The following is a 21,657-nucleotide window of genomic DNA, read 5'->3' on the forward strand; positions in this document are numbered from 1 at the left end:
ATATTTTTTAATTAAATGAAGGTGAGGGGTGTTCAGATCAGTGATAGTGCAAAAGCACTTTTTGGGAGAAATCGGACAACAGGATCATTGTAAGGCATGGAATGAGGAATGTCTTCCAATTTCTGCCTACCCTGCGATGCAACACAATATGTGCATTCAGAAGGGAGGTGAGGTTTACATTTTCATGGAAGTCAGCATATAGCACACATATTTTCTTGAAAAAATCTTTATTTGCAGACCACTTTGTGCTTCAGGTCTATGTTACAAATACTTACACATACAGTATGCATTTTAACACTGACCACATCCAAACTGTATATTGATATGCAATACATATGTATATACATACATACATGTACATGTACACCCACACAGGCATTAAATGCACTCAATACATTCCTGAAATCATAAAGGTGAAATCATGAAAGGAAAAAACAAGAATTCAAGAGCTACAGTACAGAGACAAAATATAAAATCAGCAAAAATAACAATATCAAAACATAATGGATGGGATTAAATACTACTGTACTTTAGTGGTATGATATTGTATGTTGCATAGCATTCATGTTTTCATATAAAACATATACAAATCTGAAGTTCATAAAGCAGTGAGTTTATATGACGACAAAATCTATAGATACAGCATGAGTTTTCCTATAGAAATACATTATCTTGATATTATGACAGGTAAAACCTTGCAAAATGACGAACATTGACAATGTGATAGTCTATGTAAGCTGTTTAAATGCATCTATTCAATGCAAATGTGGCACATGTTTATGAGGATATGAGGATGGAATCGTCTCAGAAATACGTGTTGAATTGCAAAATAGATGAGGACCTGTAGAGGAAAACAAATCTTAAATCGTTTTTGTTGGCAATCCCTAAGAAATATGTAATGAAATAAATAAATCATTCTGAAACCAATGGATTAATGACAATACCTCTGACGACCCTGACTAAGATTTTAAGTTATAATTGGCATTACTTTTAACTGAAATCTGATAAACATGTTCATAGAATACAGAATATAATCTAAAAACATTAGGGAGTCAACAGCCCTGTGGTGAGATAGATTTGGCCATGAGTTCTTGTCCACTAAGTCAACATCCTAGATAATCATTTACCAAGATGAACAAATACAGAATATAGATGATGCTGTCTGGTGGATCTAGAACTGCTACTAAACTGTACATTGCAGACCAGCTGTCTTGAAAATCAACTCACCACAGGTTCTTTAGATTCACTGTCTCTTATTCGGTTCAGGGTTATATTCATATACAGAACTGTTACGACAAACAATCTTGGGACTATTTTAGGTAATAATTAGCCATAACAAAGAATGATAAGATTTGAAAAAGATTTGATAAATAATGTTTCTGCATTGATACAAAAACAATTAATTGACAGTTAGATTGGACACACCTTTCCCACAATTTCACCCAAATCTGCTTTACACATTATTGTACAATTTTAAACAATAACAGAATAAAAAAACTAACAAAAAACATGCAGAATGATAGATAACCATTAATACATACAAAATGGAAAATGTTTATTCGTCGCATATTGTAGGCCCCGCTGAGTAGGGTGTCCTATTGATCACATAGGATAAAACATGTGACAAACTATCTAAGACCTTAAAGGGTGGATTCAGGAATTTGACACTAACATATGACACTAGTTTTTAGATATCCTCCATGTTCATGATCGACCCAGATGGTTTTTAACTGCTTATCATCGTTACGTAGTTATGTCTAGCACCAACATTGGTTTTGACAGGAATTTTGACTGGGTTTTTTTGGGGGTGTACTAAGACACCTTATACAGGAAGGTAAATAAGATATTATTTAATTTAAACATTACTTAGCAATAATGAATTGGTCATATGCCCACTTAGAGCCCTCAGAGCACATATAGTTGCTACTCAAGTAGCTTGGAAATGTCTAAAAAGACGTTTTGGTATTAAATGAAGCAATAAGCTTTGTTCCCCATTTACTCACATTTTAACCCCAAATTACAAAGGTAAGGACTTAAAAACCATCTGGGTCGATCGTCAACATGGGAGATATGTCTAAAAAACTATGTTAAGTGTCAAAATCCTAAACCAACCCTTTTACATCCAGTGATTTCTTAGGCACCTGTTTTTGAACTTCAACATAAATTATTCTCTATGGTAAAGTACAGAGAGGCAATACATTCCCAGTGTAAGCAAGCTATTGGCAGTGCCATGACACAGGCTAACAAACATAAAAAAACAAGTTTGTAATATTACTGTATACATGCATGTCCTTTGAGACATCCTTTCTCTTGACCTACACACTGAAACACCAACCTAAATACAAGACAAGAGGCCTCTTCTGTAGCACCTTTGGTGAAATCATAACATTTTTTGGACCAAGTGACATCATAAACAATGCAATAATGAACGCTGGCAAGTGCCTTTACAGATACATATTGGATGACCTTGGGAAGTCTTCCCTACAGCAGAAGTGCTGTAGTATTTCAAGTAGATTTTTTAAGGACCCAAAGCTCTCATTGTTATGTGTGTGATTTCACCATCCCTCTTTATGTCCTAATGTAGAAAATATGAGGCACTTGCAAAATAAAATAGAAACCAAATAGTCCATCAATCTGTTGACCTTTTCATCAGACCTCTGAGCTTTCGCTGCTCTTGTAGCCCTGCGTCATCATTGGCTCTGTGCTTCTCGAGCCTTTGGGAACCTCCTTCATCTTCTTCTCCAGCTTGGAACACACCAGCAGCACCACCACGATGATGATGAGGATAGTGAGGAGCAGACCCACTAAGATTCCTATGATCATCACTACTCCATCCTCACTGTTGTCCTTGTGGTTGAGCTCACGAGGGACAATCCCCTTGGTAAAGATCTCTCTCTCTGGGCTGGTTCGCTGGTGGTTGCTGCGGTCCAGTGCTATATGTAGGATATTGGTGCCACGGTTATTGTCCACACCAATCTCCTCCTCTATGTCTGGCAGCCCATTAGCTGACCTCCTGGAGCGAGACTGGTTACGTGCAGGCATGCTGTTGTGCTGTGTCAATGAATGGTATGCCAAACTTCTTTTCCCGATTCCGCGATTGGCGCTTTCCCTGGAGCGGACGGTATAAATGGTATGGATGTACCATTCTCTCCCTACAGACACCTGGAGAGAAGAGCAGTGATGTTAGTCAGGTGCATCACAGTACTGAGAGAGAAAGAGAGAGAGAGAGAGAGAGAGAGAGAGAGAGAGAGAGAGAGAGAGAGAGAGAGACATAGGTGGTGGTGGGGGGGGGGGGGGGGGGGAGGGGCAGTCAACTGACCTGAAACAGAGGTGAGGAGTCCATTCTAAAGCCGTCTGAGCCAGGCTGTTTGACCAGGGACAGAGCCTGAGGGTCATCAACAGCCAGGAGTGCATTAAAGCCCACATTCCCAAATGACCTGGCCTGGGTCTCAGGCTGAGCTTTGTCCTGTGGCGGTCAGAGGATGGGAACATGACGCATGTCAACATTTGTATGAAAAAGTAAAGTACATAGCTATATGTGAATGCTTTATTTATGCTGTGGCAGTACTATACTGTATGTAGGGTGTTCACCCACTCTGCCCAGAGTGAAAAAACACGTAATTAAATTTCACTTCCTGATAACTTAAAATATATTTTACCAAAACAATATGATATTAAAATGATTCCTCTAACATATCATTAACATTTTATCCCTTTTATCCAAGTCGGATTTCGTAACCTAATACATCTGATAAGCACCGAGCACTGTTGACAGAGCTGTGACGCTGTCTTGCAGCAACCTTTGAGGATTTACAAGTCGTGGTGGTCTTCAAAGTTGTTTCCACGGGTCACAAAAAAGCTAAATAATGATGACAAGAGCTGAAATAAATGTAAAAGGCTTTAAAAATAAAAGGCTTGGGGTACGTTCAGTGCTCTGGTATTTTACAAAGATACGCTTGTTTTTGTGAGAAGTCTTTGAAAAAGGGTAATAATTACGAAAGCGTATACTAGAGTATGAAGATATACTACATGCCATGTCTCAAAATATATCTATCTTACCACTGTAGTGTTTTATGTCCTGCAAATTCAAGAAGAAGGATGACAAGGTCCTGTCAGGTAGCCTATTGTGAGTTACAGTAGTAGTCTAGTGCTAATATGTTTGGGATGCAATTTTGCTTTGGGATCCACTTTTTTTCTGGCCTCTATTGATTTAGTCACCCTAATTTTGGCCATCCTTCAAGGGTAAACACTCCAATAACTTTTGAATGGATTATGATAGTGACATGCAGTTTGGATCATTGGCTTTCTTAGAGGGTTTTTGATTGGACACCCTACAATACGTACAATGATCTTGAATCTGTAGAGTAAGGATGCAGCATCAGCCAGACAGCCAAATTCAAATTTGTCAGGGTTATATTTGGGGACATATCCATCTGCTCCCGTACACAGGAAGACTTTCTCAATGCTACAGATGAAGGAGTCGCCCAGATTCTGCACTGGATCCACCATCACTCGGCTGTAGATTATATCCCCTGTTTGAAGATAACATGTAGGTTAATACCATGAATGACATGGTTAACAAGGCACAGAACATAGGTACATACACTTAAACACTTAAATATATTGTTGGCTCAACTGGGTAACAGAACTATGTGTGGTTGCTTTACCTTGTGAGAAAGCCGTGTCACTCTCCTGTCCAAAGCCCATGGAGCCATCAGACAGCCACAAGGTCCTTTTAGACAGCAGCACCATCTGGGTGTTCAGGCTGAACTCAGCCGCCACAGGATCGCTCACCTGGAAAGGAAACATACCAGTATTATCATCCAGGAGGGGGGTAATTATACACACAGGACCTCTAAACAGGTCACATGATGAGGTAATGTCACCTGCTGGAAGCGGATGTCCAGGTCAAAGGTGACAGGCTCTCTGGGGTTGCAGACAGGGGGGATGGTGTACTCCAGACTGGATGGAGATGTGCAGGGAACCAGCTTCACTGTGTAGGTGCCAGAGTAATCACGAACCTGGAGGAGGGCACAGCCAAACACACATAGGACAGTGGTGAATATGTATTCTAGACAATGATTATGCTCAGGACACAGTTACACATGTAAAGAGATAGAGAATATGGTTCCTTACAGCAAAGTCGGAGATAAAGGTCCACTGCTGCATGGGTTGGTTATATCTGGGCTCACTCCTCACAAGGCTCAGGTTAAAGGTCAGACCAGGATGGTCCGCACACATGATCATGGAGGACAGGGAAGAGGCTGGGATACAACAACAGCCACCATTTCAATCACATGAATAACGGAGGGACAGCTAAAGTAGATCATGTTTTAAAGTAGGAGAACTTACCAGGGTGTGATATCACAAACAGGCCACTGAATCGAGCCTCAGTGCGGAAGTTGACCACCAGACGTCCCTGCTCATTGATACGCATGCTGGTTGGATATAGGGCACCTGTAAATCAAAGCCATGTCTCACATTGAGCACTTTAACATTTCCCCTCAGAATAATGAGGGGACTACTTTGTAAATACATCAATGATCATATTGTAGCTTACACCACTGATAATTCAGTCACATCATTCATTCATTCATTCACAAGTCAAACAAGCAGGAGACATTTGCCTTGCAGCTCTGCCTCTGGAGGGCTGCCGATACCATCTCTCCATAAGATGGCGGTGTCGTACACGAAGGTGAGCCGCAGCTCCGACTGCAGGTCGAAGTGTTGCCAGCCTCCTGCTCCCACTGGAGAGTGGAACACATAGGACACATGCAGGGGGACCCGTAGAGTCACATACGACTGGACTAGGTTCAGCACCTACAATCACAAGAAAAAGGCATGAAACTGTAGGCACTTAAAATGTGTCTCTGATCATAACCCGATGATCTAACCCTAACCCTAACTACTATAACAGAGTAGTAAACATCTATTCTATAGATACATTTAATTGTTTATGGAATAAAGATAGTAGGTACTGTAACAGATACATGGCATTACAATGGCTTGTCAGTGCTTAATTTTATATGTAGTGTTATCTGTGAATAGTATTTCCAGTAGACCTCATAATACCACTTAATATAGTTGTATACAGTACTGCACAAGACTGTGCTGTAGAGCTTTTACATTTTCCATAAGTGGGTTTACATTGACTCTGGAATTTCCTTGGAAACATTCCAGAAGGAACTGTCTTTTCAACACAGTTTAATTAAGATATATTGCAATAGCAAACCATTACATTTCCAAATGATGATGCATTATTTTGTTGTGTTATTTCATTGCTATGTCAACAATGACAACAAAATGATGCCATACTGAAGTTAATCACTGTATCAATAAATATCATATGAATACAAGTTATGGATTTGCAATGCTGATCATACCCCAAAAACAAAAGTTAGACCACAGTGAGACAAAGGCACAGTCTGTGAGAGATCTTGAAGATATATGCACCATCCTCTGACCTCTGTGAGAGGTACCTGCCTACACTAGCTCTGTGTTCGTGTGAAGACGTGCCTACGCCTTGGGCGCAGAGAGCTCAGGCAAATTATTTGCTGTTTGGTCCCTGACACTGCATGCTGGGATGTAATGGATTCCTGTGGTCCTGTTAAGCTGGGCACAAAGCTTTTCACCATGACACTGGCCCCAGGCCTGCGTCTGGCTGTCTCCTCTCCTCTCAGTCGGCCAGCTAGACAGTCAGGCCACTAAGGACCACTCAGGTCACAGGTCAATCAGGAATCAGAGTTATGTTCCTCTGTTCACTGTGTCTGTTACATTACACCTGGCCACACTGAAGCAGGGGTGCATACAGTTCACTTCCATAGAGTGATATCTAATCTGTGCTGCTCCTCTCTCTGAACTGATAGACCTTCAGCTATGGTTAATGATTACTAATAACCATGGCAACATAACAAACATACTGGATACAGTGGCTATACTACACCCCTCAATGCATTATCTTGCATATTTTTGAATTGCACAAGCATACCCAACAGTAGGTCTTATATTACTCTGCCCTATAGGGAAAAAGCTAAGAAAAGAAGGGCTAGATGGTATGAAGTATGAAGGTATGGGAGGCTAAACCTAAAGTGCTTCTTTATCTATTTTTTTCAACTTTAAGTGATGCTGTAAAGTTTAAACCCCAATTCTCTCTCAACCTATAGTCACTGTCTTATTTAGCAACACATTATAAATTGCTGCTAGCAACTTTACACTACAGCTAGTGACAATCTGCAGACTGCGGGTATAGGCTGTTGACCAAGTGAAACAAGTGTGCAAAGCAGACTCTGAATCAAGGTCTATCAGGTATCAAAGTGTTGATTTAATCCAACCTCTTGCACAAAACTGTGCCTTGCTAGAATATCAATTTATTTCAGTTTCAACATAGACAAAGTGGCTAAATTCAGTACTACATCAGTCAAAATGATGGCGGTAAACTGTATAAGAAGACCTATTTAGAGTTTGCTCAGTTAAAACAAGAACAATTTCCATTTGCAGTCACATTTCCTTTCATTTTGCAAAATGGAAATTCTCTTTAAAATAGCTGCTCACTGAATCAAGTCTAAATGACATTGATATTCTATGGGGTCCAGTGGAGGCTGGTGTAGGTAGAAATCGGAGGACGGGCTCATTGCATGGAATTATGCAAGAGTTTGTCCTCCGATTTCTGCCTCCACCAGTCTCCACTGGTGGGGTCTGTTCAACGTCAATGTATAAACACCAGAAGGTCAGTAGTTAGTTTATCATACACTACATTATGACTATAATGTGTATGCACTGTTAATTTCTGTCCTTTAGATATCCCTGTGGTCTGAAGTAAACCCAAACTTTTTAAGAACACCGCTAATCAAAGCATGTTTATTGCTTGCTTAAAAAAACAAAACAAAAAAACCCAGAAACTGCAGTCACATGTAAATAGCCAATACCAACAGTGCTCCGCTTGCAAGAGAAGGGACAGCAATCACCAGAGTAATGCATTATTAGTATAAACCTGAAGACAGGCAGAACAAGACCCTCAAACTATCAATCAAACCACTGAGCCCACCTATAGTACTCCCACTCCCCTAAAGCAATAAAGGGTCTTCTGGTAAATATTCAACCAGAGCTCTACCCTGACGCACATGAATGATGCAACACTGTGTTTGGGTTGATAATCTACAGCAGGGGGGCATCTGCTGAGAGGAATCTTTACCATAACGTGCCCCTTGCACTCTCCTGGCCCTGCTTTATGACGGCAGTCTATTTTAATTAACTGCAAGTGAACTAATAGAGTGGGTTTCCAAGGTGAATGCAAATGAGAGGAGCAGTGAGGCATGTGTGCAGGGAGGGCACAGAGAGGGGTTTAAGGGCTGCTCCTGTCTGAGTCCAACAGCTGTAAAAAAAGACCACAGAAAAGAACAGACTGTGTGAGGCTTTTTATGATGCTCTTGTGATTTTGGCCATTTCGACAAGACAAATAACAGGTTCCACCAGGAGTTTCGGGAATCCATAAAACAAAGGTGTTGGGTTAGCCATTACTGTAAAGGTTAACATGGGAATCCTCACAATAATGGATGACTACTCCACTGGTGGATATGTACACAGGGGCCTCTCAGTGAGAGGCCAGAGGGAGCTTTTTAATGTGGTTGTAAATGATTATATTTGATTGGAAGTCCAGGAGGGCCCATGGAGAAGAAAAATAACAAGAACTGTTATAGGAAAGAACTGGCCATAAAATACTGAATTCTACATTCCTAAAGCAGGAATGCATTGTACTGCTTTATACATGACACAACTTTCCCAAGGTGATTTTCTATTGGTCAGTTTAGAGTCATGGGTGAGTAGTGATTGGGAGAGGGGTTGGAGCTGCTCACCTGTCCGTCAGTGCCAATGGTGCCCCCACAGTCGCTGAGCAGCTCAGACATGTCATAGTAGCTGACAAACTCCCACAGGCAGGCCTCCAGGTTGAGGTTCCTGTAGAACCGCAGTGTGCTCGAGCCCCTAAGGGGGGCACTGTACTGGTAGGGGGAAGTCTCTCCGATCACCTCAGGGTTCTTGGTGGCGTCAGAGAGGAAACCATAGCGAGTTCTGACTTCAGTATAGTCCAGCAGGTTGGAGCAGCGATGGTTACCCACACGGGTGCCATCAGGGCTCAGCGTCAGCTCAAAGTTAGACAGGGGGCGAGAGGACACCACAGGTAGCATACCTAAGAGAAAAGGTAACAGAGGAATCAGACAGAGGATGAGCTACAGTACAACGCATAGTCTTAGAAAGAGAATACTGTACCAAAGCACTGAGAATAAGAAGAAAGGATCATGAATAGAGATAGAGAGAGAATCTAGGAGCTGTGATCATTTTCTTGTTTATGATACAAAGTATTCAGAGAAAGTCTTATCGCTCTGTGAGATATGAGAGGCAATGTGCTTTTAAAGTGTTGTGAAAACCGTTGATTGAGATTACAGCATTTATCTTTTCACTGATATCAGAATGTGGGTCAGAAATGATCCCTCTTTGTGGTCCTCACCATCGATGTGGGGCATGGTGACAGTCAGCTTGATGAGGTTGGGGTGGTCTGGATCTTCTGCTCCTGTGTAACGCAGCTTGGCAGAGAAGGGTTCAGCACCCACCGTGCCCACAACGCGTGGCTGGCACATTCCTGTAACCACAACATAAACACACATCATACCTGTTTTCAAACCTTATCAACCAACATTAAAGTTTTTGTTTTGATGTCTAGAGCAAGAAAACCAAGCACTGAAACACATATAACCTCTGAGTAGTGTTTTTTAAGATCTCTGATGTGTGTTAATCAGGTGTCCACTCACCCTCATCCACACTGATGGACACTACGGAGCTGCTGAGCTCCAGCCCCTCGTCCCCGTTTGAGCTGACCGCTCGGGCTGCACACTGGACCCGCGAGCCTGCCTGGAAGTACACTGAGTCCAGGGTGATGAGCTTGGACGAGGTGAAGAAGGTGTCAAAGTCCACCTCCCTCATGGGGCTGGTTACGCCGTCAGGGCCTGTGGGGGCACTGACCAGCCAGCGGTAGCGTGTTAGTGTGTTGTTGATGTGCTCACTGACACAGATGGAGCCAGTCTTGTCGTAGTCTGGATATTTGGGGTTACAGGCCTGAAAAGGGAACAGAGATACTGTGTAATAACACAAACCGCTCAACCACAATACTACGTAATTACAAAGCAATTAATAACAATAAAATGTTAATAATGTTGTTATCACAGAGTTCCAGCACATGTATAAGGGCAACAAGGGTCCTCAAGGGACTATGACACCACATTAAAAAGCTCCCTCTGGCCTCTCCCTGAGCAGTGTATCAAGCAACATGTATCTAAGTAATCATTAGCATAATTTACCTGTGCTTCAATACACGATTGATAGAGGAATCCTTTGAAGGATTCATTAGGTAAGCAAATGAGTGAGAAGAAGACAGCATATACTGTAAAGCATCACCATGCGCAGCTTGGACTTACCGTGACACAGACAACAGGATAACCTGCAAGAGGGAGGGAGTCCCTGGTCCTGCTGGTGTCATCGTACTGCAGCAGGGACACCACCAGGGGCACGGAGGGGAAGGTGACGTCCGCCATGCTGTTGGTTTCCTCAATGTAGATGATGGCTTTGTTCATCTGGCGATTGGCCAGAGTCAAGATTTACATTAGTCGATGGTGAGCAAATGTACATATGACATTTGAAAAGTGCTGAAATTCCATTACTCTTTCGTCTACAACAGCTAGAGGCAGATCTAGAAAGTGGTCAAGTCCCCACCTGAGTCTCTGCCACCATGTTCTCATCAGGTTTCAGGTGGACTGTGAAGGCTTCCCTCATCTCTCGAACCCCATCAAATAAAATCTCCACCTCCACAAAGTGCTCAGTGTCGCCCTCCTTGAACGCAATATCTAGAGATATACAGGAGGTCTCTCAGTGATCCATCACCAAATATTGCATACTAAGAGCTTTTTTACTTGATTTAACATTTGATATGTGGGATTTTACCCTCAGATATGGGATGGTAGTCCTCTCCAGATGTGGCAGAACCATCCTTGGTGTGTATTCGCACCACAGACACTTTGGAGGCGTCACCCACACGGAGGACAGGGATCTTCACCACAGACACCTGCCCCGCCTTCTTGGGCTCACTCACACTGAACTTGGTCTCTCCAAACTTGATAATGGCTTCTGAGAACGCATGGAGAGATTGAAACTGAGGTAAAAAAAAAGCAGTGTGGTAGTTGAATAGCTAAGTAAAAGTCACAGACAAAACAGTCTTACTGTCTGCATTGTCCTTTATTTTGATAAGAGTCTCATTCAGTGCCCCTATGGACGCCCCAAATGGAGACTCGCTCCTGGGTATCCCCAACACCAGACGCAGCTCCTCATCTTCCTCATGTTCTGTGTCATCCACCAGTGACAAGACACAAGGCTTCTCCACCTCCCCTGAGGACAGAGAAAGAGGAGGGGGTTATCAACTAAACTAACAAACAGTTTGAAGTGCTTCATAATGATTAATGGGGAAAAATTACAAAAGTTTGAGTGGGTACCTGGTAGGAAGGTGATGATGGAGGCATCAGTGTTGGGCCTCTCATTGAAGTCCATCATGACCTGTGCAGTTCCCTGCCTGCTGTAGCAGCGCACTGTGGACTTGTAGCTGATATCCCCGCTGCGGTACACAATGGCTGAGATCTCCCCGGAGTTCTCATTGCCTATGTACATAGCGTCCCGGAACTGGACCTTGGGCACTGACAAAAGCAGAAACAAATCAATGAACCAATCATCTAAAATCATCTCTGTTTTTTTTTTTTTTTTTTTTTTTCATTAACTATGTTTCAGTAAGGAACACTCAAGTCTTAGTTTAGCCATCTATTGAAAATAAAATATGTCAACCCCCTGATACAGACAAAGCAGAACCAACGTAGGTGGGGGCTGGGGGTGGTGGTGGGAACAAAAACAATAGCAACACTCTCACAGCACTATGGTCACTGATCATGACCAACAGTACCAGCAACAATATTGCAGGCTATACAGAGGTGTATAGACTGACCACCTAAATAGGCCACCATATCAACATAGTAACATATGATTGTGTCAGGTGTAAAGAGCTTATCTGTCACCTGACAGACAGCTAGCACTGACTTAGAGTGTCCTGACTGAACTAAGCTCGTTCCATTATTAGTGTGTCCAAATTGTAGCACTTTTACACAATTGTACTTATTGTGAAGCGTCTTGAGATTTCTCTGTATTTTAAAATGTGCTATACAGATATGACTATGACTATTGTTATTGCTATTGCTATTACTATCATTATTGTTATTATTGTCAATATCATTAGTAGTACTAGTAGTAGTAGTAGTAGTCGTAGTAGTAGCAGTAGTAGTAGTAGTAGTAGTAGTAGTAGTAGTAGAAGTAGTAGTAGTGGTAGTGGTAGAATCATTATTACTATGATAGATAACCAGATAGATTGTAACTTTGGCTGTCACTCACAGTCAGAGACAGAGTCGTTGATGAAGATGGTGGCCTTTCCTGGTTCACCCAGGATGCCATTCATGGGCATGCGGAGAACCAACTCAAACCTCTCTGGACCTTCCAGCATCGGCTGGCCCAGGTCATCCAGGATGGTCACACGGAACATCTGCATGTTGACCCCAGGGGCAAAGTCCAGGTTCCGGCTGATCCCCACATAGTCCAGACCAGCTGAAGAACCAGAAACAAGTCAACAGAGTTTCACATGGCAGAGTGTATACTGAACGTAAAGTATGTACAGTACACTTATTTCAACACCACTACAGCATAATTTACTCGTGAATGATTGCCTGTGAGTGAGATGAAAGAACCAAATGTTAATTTCTCACTTACAGTAGATAGTAATGAGCAATTTGAATTTGCTGTTTAAGGGTGTAGTCGTGGGAGACACTTAATATCTCCACAGGCGCAATCAGGTTATTAATTTGCTTGTCTTTGTAGAGGCAGCGTGTTGATGACTTTACACTGTTGGCTTTTTGCATGTACTTATGACTCTAACTATGTGTGTCCATTTACACTGAGCTGTGCAAGATTAGATACCACAGGAAAAAACATTTTGATACAGGCAACTTAGCATCAGAAGATATCACAGTGGCTGTATGGGAGGTTTAAGGAGATAGACTCCAGGCTTAGCCTAAAGCTCTTTCTTAAACACCAGAGTGTGTGAGAGATTTAGTGTGCATTCCTCAGGCTCTACCTTCACTCAAACCACCTTTATCCCGTTAGAGCTCACTGACATGTACAGTACCCCCCCCTCCCCCTTCCCACTCCCCCCCACCACACACACACACACACACACACACACACACACACACACACACACACACACACACACACACACACACACACACACACACACACACACACACACACACACACACACACACACACACACACACACACACACACACACACACACACACACACACACACACACACCCTACTGTTTACATTCCACAGGTCATATAACATCCCAACAAATCCAGCCTTCACTTCTATTCTGGGCTTGTGTTTGTAAAACACAGGCGTACTGTCTATTGTTCCATTGGCTTTCTTTTTCTTAAGCTTATCCCAACTGAGGTAGACTGATAAAGCCAGCCTGTTGTAAGAGACCAGTGGGACACTTACCTTCAGCAGAAACAGGGTCTGTTTTTCTTGAGCGCACAGTGACTGTGCCAGTTTTAGATAGGTCAGTGCCTGTCCTCCACACCCGGACCTCCACGTAGCCAGCACTCTCATCCACATGGTAGTCTGTGTCCCCAAAGTAGAAGACAGGAGCTTTGGAAGAGAAGAGAGGAAAAGAAAGGAGGAAACAGAGAAGGGAGATGGGGAAAAGAACACAGAAAGGTGTCAACACTACTATTCTGAACATGTAATTCCAGCCCTTCAAAATATTTTCAAAGCCCCCTGAATTACAGTATGATGCTTTTTTAAAAATATATCAGTAACATGTATAGGTTCAGTATAGAGACTAAAAGCCTTAAGGCATAGCTCCATTTCCTTGGCTGGTTCTTAAGAACCTGGTAGAGGACTTTGATAGAGCAGGGGGCTGTGAAGCAGACAGGAGGTCTGACAGGAGGTCTGGAAGATGTAGGGATTGATGTACCAGTCCAGACCTGCCTGTCTACAATTAGTGCTTCCATGAGCTGAGATTCCACTCCTGTCAAACTCCCCCACCGTTATTCTCTCTCACTCTCTCCCTCTGTAATGTACTGTACGTAGAGTACAGCCTGTGAAAAGGCTCTTTAGGGTTGGCTCTCAGTGTCTATCCTCTTGGGAAGGTGCTGTCAACTAACATTACAACTGACTCAGAAACAGAGGGTGTTGATGGAGTTTAGCCTCAACTCTAGGTGCAGTCACGGTCCACTTAAGCTCTGCAAAAATAAGCAGCCTCTGCATAAAACCAGAATGGCCACTGCTGGCTCAGAATTATATCCATCTATTGGATCTATCAATCTAGTTTGAATATGGATGAAAGCCTCAGAGAGAAACTGGAGACATAATAAATGAGTAAATTAATCATGTGAATGGTGATGGCCATGGATTTCCATGACAATGAATATTGCACCTACTGTACAGTCTGGTATTTGGCTGCATGTATCTCTACATTGAGTGACACAGAAGTAGAACAGTGAGCAAGTCGAATAGTGGGTGTACATACCTCTGTAGAAACACATCTATAAAATACATACATACCTGTATCAAACTACAGGTACATTTTCATGTTATTTGATGCCTTGACTTAATCCATGTAAATATGGTAAGATTGGATATCCTTATATAAGACTTTTTTAGCATCTGAAAGTGTAGCATATTGTGTATGCAACACAGAACTGCCTGATATAATTACTGTAATTTTCAGACAGCTCCAAGGCTGGATTACCTTCTCCAATACCTCACAATGATCTTGCACTCCAAGAATACAGAAACATTTTGAAACAATTTACTCAGAATTGGATATCATCTCACAGTATTTGCAAGTAAGACAAGCTCCTGAGGGAAAAGTCTCTCTAGTAGACAAAGCCTTGGGTTTTGTGGTTCACAGAGTAGCCAAGTAAGAAATTACCTTTGTGGTTGAAATGATAACTCAAAGTGCACACACAGGACAACATACACTTTTCCTTCTTTATCTGTGTTGAGAATAGACCATGGACAAAGAGTGTGTGTCACTTCAGGGGCTTGCAGCTACCAGCGTTTGTCCCGACAGACAAATCAAACAGTGCAGGTTTGGCTGCCTTCTTTGGGTCTCCGTGCTACTGCAGTAATCAGATCTACTAGCCTGGGGTTGGCAACCAGGAACCCGGACCCTGTAGCACTGGCCCAGTAATCAGATAAGGTTGATTTGTACAGCAGACAAACATTGTGCTTCAAAGGGCCACGGCCCATTAACAGACCTAAGCTAACCTCACCCTCATCCAGGTTGTCTAGTGTTACCTGAAAGGCAGACAACACAAGTGAAGGTTTAGCCAGATTAAGACCTACAGTACTAATGTTGTTACCTATTCATATCCTGACCAGACAGCAAGAGTCCATTCATAATCTTGAAAAAACAAACCAGTGTTTGATGGGGAGGTACAATAATGTCCTAGAATACATTAGAGTAAGCATGATGTATTACTTTTTTAAATGCCTTCTGATAGATATGGTTAGAAAACAAAGGATATGCCAGAGTAAATCTTAGCATCTGTCTTCATTACTGTATATGCATAAGCACAAAGCAAGACGCACAGAGAGATACATACCCTAAGGGGACTCAAACTGGCTGCTTGATCATGCTTGAACTTTACATAGCATTCCCACAGTGCAAAGTGGCTTTTCTAATGGGGAGATTTAATAGAGCCTGGGATGCTGCTCCTCTACTTACTGTGTAAGACAAATACAATTTCTCTAGCAAAGAGCAGCTGCATATTTAACACAACATTATACAAGGATATGATTTACCAGCTGTGGGAGTAATTTGAACAAAGAAATTACACTAAACATTCAAACAGGGCTTTGCTTTACCAAGGCAATCATTCCTTAAAATATTTTGCACATCTTCTCATATCAGAATGACCAGGAATCCAGTTGGGGCGTAATGATAGATTTCAGAGCTCCCATTCATCCCCTTCCAGGGTACACAGAGCAGACCCGCCCCATTCTCAAACCACTAATAATCATACCTACAAGACCAACACAAAATTTACAGGCGAGTGACGCCAGACTGTAAATACATGACTGTAAATAATAAAAATTCTTAGGTTTTATAACCCCCGCCACCGAAACCTTCCCTAGATGCTAGCACAGGCAATTTAGTCTATATTAAACTGCAATTACCTCTACATGAGAAGACAAGTCCTTCCATAGTCATAGCGGACAGGCCTACAGTATACTGTAAATATATGGATGTGGAAATGATTGCACACCCCGGCGTCACATGGGGAAACGCTAGGTATTTTCTGGACAGCTGTCTGTGCATGCAGGAGAACAGTGTGATGATGGATGTCTCTGAATCCCCCATTGTGGATCCGACTGCAGAATATCCGCTCCCTTGATGAGGTCATGACTGCCGGTTTGCCACTGTGGCCAGATAGACATTACAGCCTTTTTATTCAGAAACTCTTCTCTATATCTTTATTTCTGTGGGATATCTGGCTGCTTGGTTAGGAGGGTCACCACACCTCCTGAATGTCCAGCATTACATCTTCACCTATTTGAATGAGGGCTGGGTCTGGAATACAACAGAGGGCAGTTTGACAGAAGAGGGTCAGTTTGATGGGACAGGGTGCAGCTGCTGAAACCCCAGCCCACCCTGGGGAGGACAGCAGGGACCCCTCACTGGCAGGGAGAGGTGCCGCCCCAACCTCCACCCCAAAAGACACCCACTTGTACAAGACATGAGAGGGGTGGGGAAATAATGCCATTTTATACACCTCCCAACTGCATGTACCCTCTCCACTGCATATCTTTTTCATATGTGGAGGAAAGTAACCAGGATTACATACTGTACTTACACTCACCGGCCACTTTATTAGGTACACCTGTTCAACTGCTCTGTACCGCAAATATCTAATCAGTCAATCACATGGCAGCAACTCAATGCATTTAGGCATGTAGACATGGTCAAGATGACCTGCTCGAGTTCAAACCGAGCATCAGAATGGGGAAGAAAGGTGATTTAAGTGACCGTGGCATAGTTGTTGGTACCAGAGGGGCTGGTCTGAGTGTTTCAGAAACTGCTGATCTACTGGGATTTTCACGCACAACCATCTCCAGGGTTTACAGAGAATGGTCCGAAAAAGAGAAAATATCCAGTGAGCGGCAGTTCTCTGGGCGATAATACCTTGTTGATGCCAAAGGTCATAGGAGAATGGCCAGACTGGTTCGAGATGATAGAAAGGCAACAGTAACTTAAATAACCACTTGTTACAACCAAGGTATGCAGAAGACCATCTCTGAATGCACAACACCTTGAACCTTGAAGCAGATGGGCTACAAAAGGGGGTCCAACCCAGTACTAGCAAGGTGTACCTAATAAAGTGGCCAGTGAGTGTAGATTGAATCCCCAGAGGTATGGCTCAACAAACAGCAGTAATGAATGTACTGCTGTATTTTTCCTTCCAAAGAAGGGATCCGTGGTCTGCTTCTCCTCCCTTTGCAGCGATTTACTATGTCACTACCAGTGCTCAGTCCATTCCATGATCACCACCTCTAGCCAGATCTGTAGTCTCTCCAGTCTTCACGTTCCATTTATTCAGCATATGCTGGCACCTTAAACAGCCTCAACACCTGATCCAAGGTACACTTGGGAGGCGCCACCACACCGGGCTTACCTCATCCTGTGTGTGTGTGTGTGTGTGTGTGTGTGTGTGTGTGTGTGTGTGTGTGTGTGTGTGTGTGTGTGTTTGTGTGTGTTAAGACAGTTGATCAGGTTTCAGGTACTCACGTCATTGGCAAGGGGACTAGCCAGGTTGTCAGTCAGTAGCTTCAGGCAATGTTTTTCTCTGCCTATTGCTCAAATTCTTGACATCAGACAGAATCAGGATTCAAAAATAAGATAACAATACAAATGTACAAAAAGCAAGTCTCCACAAAAGAGAGCTATTCCCTGCCTCTTCCATTCATGCTACACAAAGTCACCCTTATGAGATGGGTACTCCCTGCCAACTGATATGCATAAGAAGATTCTGACTGTCGTTCAGCCACCCTGACAAAGCCTGAGGCTAAGAAAACATGATTTCAGATAAGGCAGGAATAAAACTGGCTGTAGATTGTTGGCATTGGAGGCTCTTTGTCTGAGTACAACTAATTTCATGGCTGGGAGACATATAAAGGCTTGTCTCCTGTTGTCTCCAAACCTTGTGTGGGAGAAAAGAAGAGAACAATGCCAGTTTTCTAGACCACAAGCAAAAAACCTGCTGGAAGAAACTGAAGTCCATACATTGGAAACATCTGTTTTATTTCTTTTACATTCTATTGCTAATTTATTTTACAGTCTGTGAATGTAATTAGATAAGGTCGACAGACACGGCAGTTTTTATAATAGCAAAGGGAAGCACAATTGTCAGTCAAAAGAGCAGGGAAATTCACTTCACAGTGGGAACATTGGCCATAATGTCTCAAATTGTACGCCTTGGTGAGACTGTAGTGTGGTGATCACATAATCAGTTGCCCCTTATGAGGTAGTGAAAACGGAGGAATTTCAGTGGGCCAAGTGACAGGCAATGAATGCTGGCTGCCTGTAACAGCCTTAAACTACTGACACCATAGCTTTGTTTTTGAAAGACCACTTTCAGAGCAAACTCGGGTGTCTTATCGTATCTAAATGTGCTTATGGACAATCTTTATTTACCTTTCTATCTGCCTCTCACACATCCTTGACCCTAAATATAAACATCAATGCAAAGTTAACTGACAATGAGAAGAACTATTATGATACAGAAATGGAGAAAAACTAACTCACATTCACTCAAACCATTGCAAAGACATGTATTAGAGTGGAAGGCTCTTATTTTCATAAAGACCAAGACAAGGGAGCTGGTTGTTTAGATATTCAATAGCCTCACTAGTAAAACACTTCCTGCTGAATTTAAGACATTTTTGTTCTGAATAACACTGTGATATTCTGTGCAGGATAAGGCGTCAGGAAAATACCATGAACAGTCCTGTGTGCCCAATTAAAAGCATAACACTTTAACTCAGCGTCTCAACAGTTGTCCTCCTGACAGTCTGGAGGGAATCTACCCAGGAGCAGCAGGGGTCAGAGGTCCATGTGCACCATCTAAGGTTACACCGGATGGAGCTACAGTAGGGAACCATCCCAAGCATGTTACCTCTTTCTTCCTGCAGCAGGTCAAACAAATCCACACACAAACTTGAAGTGTGTCTACCTCTACTCACGAAGGGGCATTATGGTAAAACTAGAAAAGGAAGTTCCTAAGAAACTTTGTGGGCTTGCAGTCTTATTTTGGTAGTTAAACGATGGTTTGGACTACAGATAGTCTGATAGATGGATACATGAATAGATAGATAGATACATATATATATAGATAGATAGATAGATAGATAGATAGATAGATAGATAGATAGATAGATAGATAGATAGAGAGAGAGAGAGAGAGAGTGTAAATGTGCTTAATGTTTAAAAAGTCTAAATAGTATCACAAATGTCTATATAGAAGTTCTTTAAGTAGGGTCATTTGGTACACATTTTAAAGTTGGATTGAGTAAAAGATGTAAGAGGAAATTCATTTTAAATGTAAACAATATAAAATATGAGCCCAAAAGTCCTTATAGAAATCCATGTCAGTCTACACATTTTATAGTTGAATTGTCAAGCTTAAAATATTAAAAAGTGAGCAGAGCAAATGGCCATAGGAATTAATACGATTTCAGGCAAATTCGAGTACAAGCTCAAAAAGTATAAATGGTATGAAACATATTTTTTCAAGCAACTCAAGTTACACAAAATCTGTCTGTCTTAGACCAGATGCACCGGTACTGTCTGCCAGATGCTAGCAAAAAGAACAGATTGTCATTGGCCTTGGTGATCTTCCAGGCCTTCCTAAGACACCGCCTGGTGTAGATGTCCTGAATGGCTGATGTAGATGTATGGACTGAATGGACAGCCGTCTTCACTACCCTCTGCAGATCCTTGTGGTCGAAGGCTGTACAGCTGCCATACCAGGCGGTGATGCAGCCAGACAAGATGCTCTCAATGGTGTATCTGTAGAAGTTGGTGAGGATGTGAGGGGCCATGCCACATTTATTTAGCTGTCTGAGGAAAAACAGGCGCTGGTGTGCTGTCTTGATCTCTGTGCCGGTGTGATGGGTCCATTTTAAGTCCTCAATGATGTGGTCACCAAGGAACTTGAAGCTACTGACCCTTCCCACTTCAACCCCACCTTCTTCTTCCTATAGTCCACGATCATCTTCTTAGATTTGCTGTTGATGGAGAGGTTGTTGTCCTGGCGCCTTTCTGCCAGGGATCTTACCTCCTCCCTGTAGGCTGTGTTGTCACTCTTCAGGCCTACAACTGTGGTGTTGTTAGCACATTTTTGAGAGTGGTAGTTGATGGGTTAAATGGTTGAGAGTGGTTTCAGTGAGGTGTGTTCTGTACTGTAGGACTCCTGCTGGGTTTTTTTCAAGAGTTCTGAATGTTCCATGGCAGTTACAGTAACAATGGGGGTCTCACAATATTGGCCTAACTCAAAATTGTTTTTAAGTTTTTGAGTTACAAAAAGCTGAATATGTTAAAAAGAATACAAGCAACTCAAAGTATACATCTCTGCACGTGGTAAAGTTGGATTGGTGTGAATAGCTTCAAAGCAGTAGGACGAGTAGCAGACAGAATAATAATAACTACAAAAATAAGTTCCAGAAGAAACTTTGTGGGCTTGCAGTCTTATTTTGGTAATGGGAAAATATTAAAGATATTTAACTGTGGACGATAGATGGATAGATTAGCTGGGTAGTTCAAATAAATTGAGATAGTAGGATGGACAGATGGATAAAAGACAGTTAGAGGATAAGATAGATGAAAGAAGGTTTGATATAGATAGATAGATAGATAGATAGATAGATAGATAGATAGATAGATAGATAGGGTTATGAAAGGATGAAAGGATGATGGCAGAGCAGTTGAAAGAAAGTGAGAGTGAGAGGATCGTCAGACTGTAGGATAGCCAGAGAGAGGTTCGACTGTAAGATGGTTTTATTGGGGTAGAACCGGGTGCATTGTTGTGTAATCATTCTAAGAATGAGTTCTGCAGGTCTCATGCTGTTTTTATTTCAGTCTTAAAAGTTTCATGGCAGTTGCAGTAACAAAGGAGCTCACAGAATGTTGGCATAAATCAACATTCCACCTTTTTTTGGAGTTACAAAAAGCTTCATAGTTTAATAGGTATAATCCGGGTAGATGTTACAGTTGGATTGGTTTAAATAGCTTGAAAGGTGGAAGAGCAGTGGTGATAAAAATGTTTAATATTTTGGTTTCTCTATGTTAAAATATGCACTTTCAAGTTTGAATAGTTTCAAAAGTATAATGAGTTTGAAAAATATAAATGCAGGCAATGAGAATTAGAGGTCTCTGCATGTTTTAAAGTTGGATTGGTGTGAATCGCTTAAAAGTTGTAGGAGGATAGCAGGCGGACGAATTAAAATAAT

The 21,657-nt window shown here is 42.1% G+C and overlaps 1 protein-coding gene across 1 annotated transcript in view; it reads right to left on the reverse strand.

Moving 5' to 3' along the window:
* Window positions 1-239: 239 nt before the first annotated feature.
* frem2b (FRAS1 related extracellular matrix 2b) overlaps window positions 240-21,657 on the reverse strand; it is a 76,873-nt gene continuing 55,455 nt past the window's right edge. Inside the window, exons 7-24 of the mRNA XM_083695643.1 lie at window positions 13,642-13,791; window positions 12,475-12,684; window positions 11,535-11,732; window positions 11,266-11,430; window positions 10,990-11,172; window positions 10,762-10,892; window positions 10,467-10,622; window positions 9,804-10,107; window positions 9,503-9,634; window positions 8,853-9,184; window positions 5,628-5,820; window positions 5,353-5,457; window positions 5,137-5,264; window positions 4,887-5,021; window positions 4,668-4,794; window positions 4,345-4,532; window positions 3,320-3,466; window positions 240-3,162 (exon numbers count right to left, since the gene is read on the reverse strand). Coding sequence (XP_083551769.1) covers window positions 2,650-3,162; window positions 3,320-3,466; window positions 4,345-4,532; window positions 4,668-4,794; window positions 4,887-5,021; window positions 5,137-5,264; window positions 5,353-5,457; window positions 5,628-5,820; window positions 8,853-9,184; window positions 9,503-9,634; window positions 9,804-10,107; window positions 10,467-10,622; window positions 10,762-10,892; window positions 10,990-11,172; window positions 11,266-11,430; window positions 11,535-11,732; window positions 12,475-12,684; window positions 13,642-13,791 — 3,497 coding nt within the window. The 3' untranslated portion in view covers window positions 240-2,649. The remainder of the gene's footprint in view (window positions 3,163-3,319; window positions 3,467-4,344; window positions 4,533-4,667; window positions 4,795-4,886; window positions 5,022-5,136; window positions 5,265-5,352; window positions 5,458-5,627; window positions 5,821-8,852; window positions 9,185-9,502; window positions 9,635-9,803; window positions 10,108-10,466; window positions 10,623-10,761; window positions 10,893-10,989; window positions 11,173-11,265; window positions 11,431-11,534; window positions 11,733-12,474; window positions 12,685-13,641; window positions 13,792-21,657) is intronic.

The sequence above is a fragment of the Argentina silus genome, assembly GCF_951799395.1.
Source record: "Argentina silus genome assembly, chromosome: X".
NCBI classification, from domain to species: Eukaryota; Metazoa; Chordata; class Actinopteri; order Argentiniformes; family Argentinidae; genus Argentina; species Argentina silus.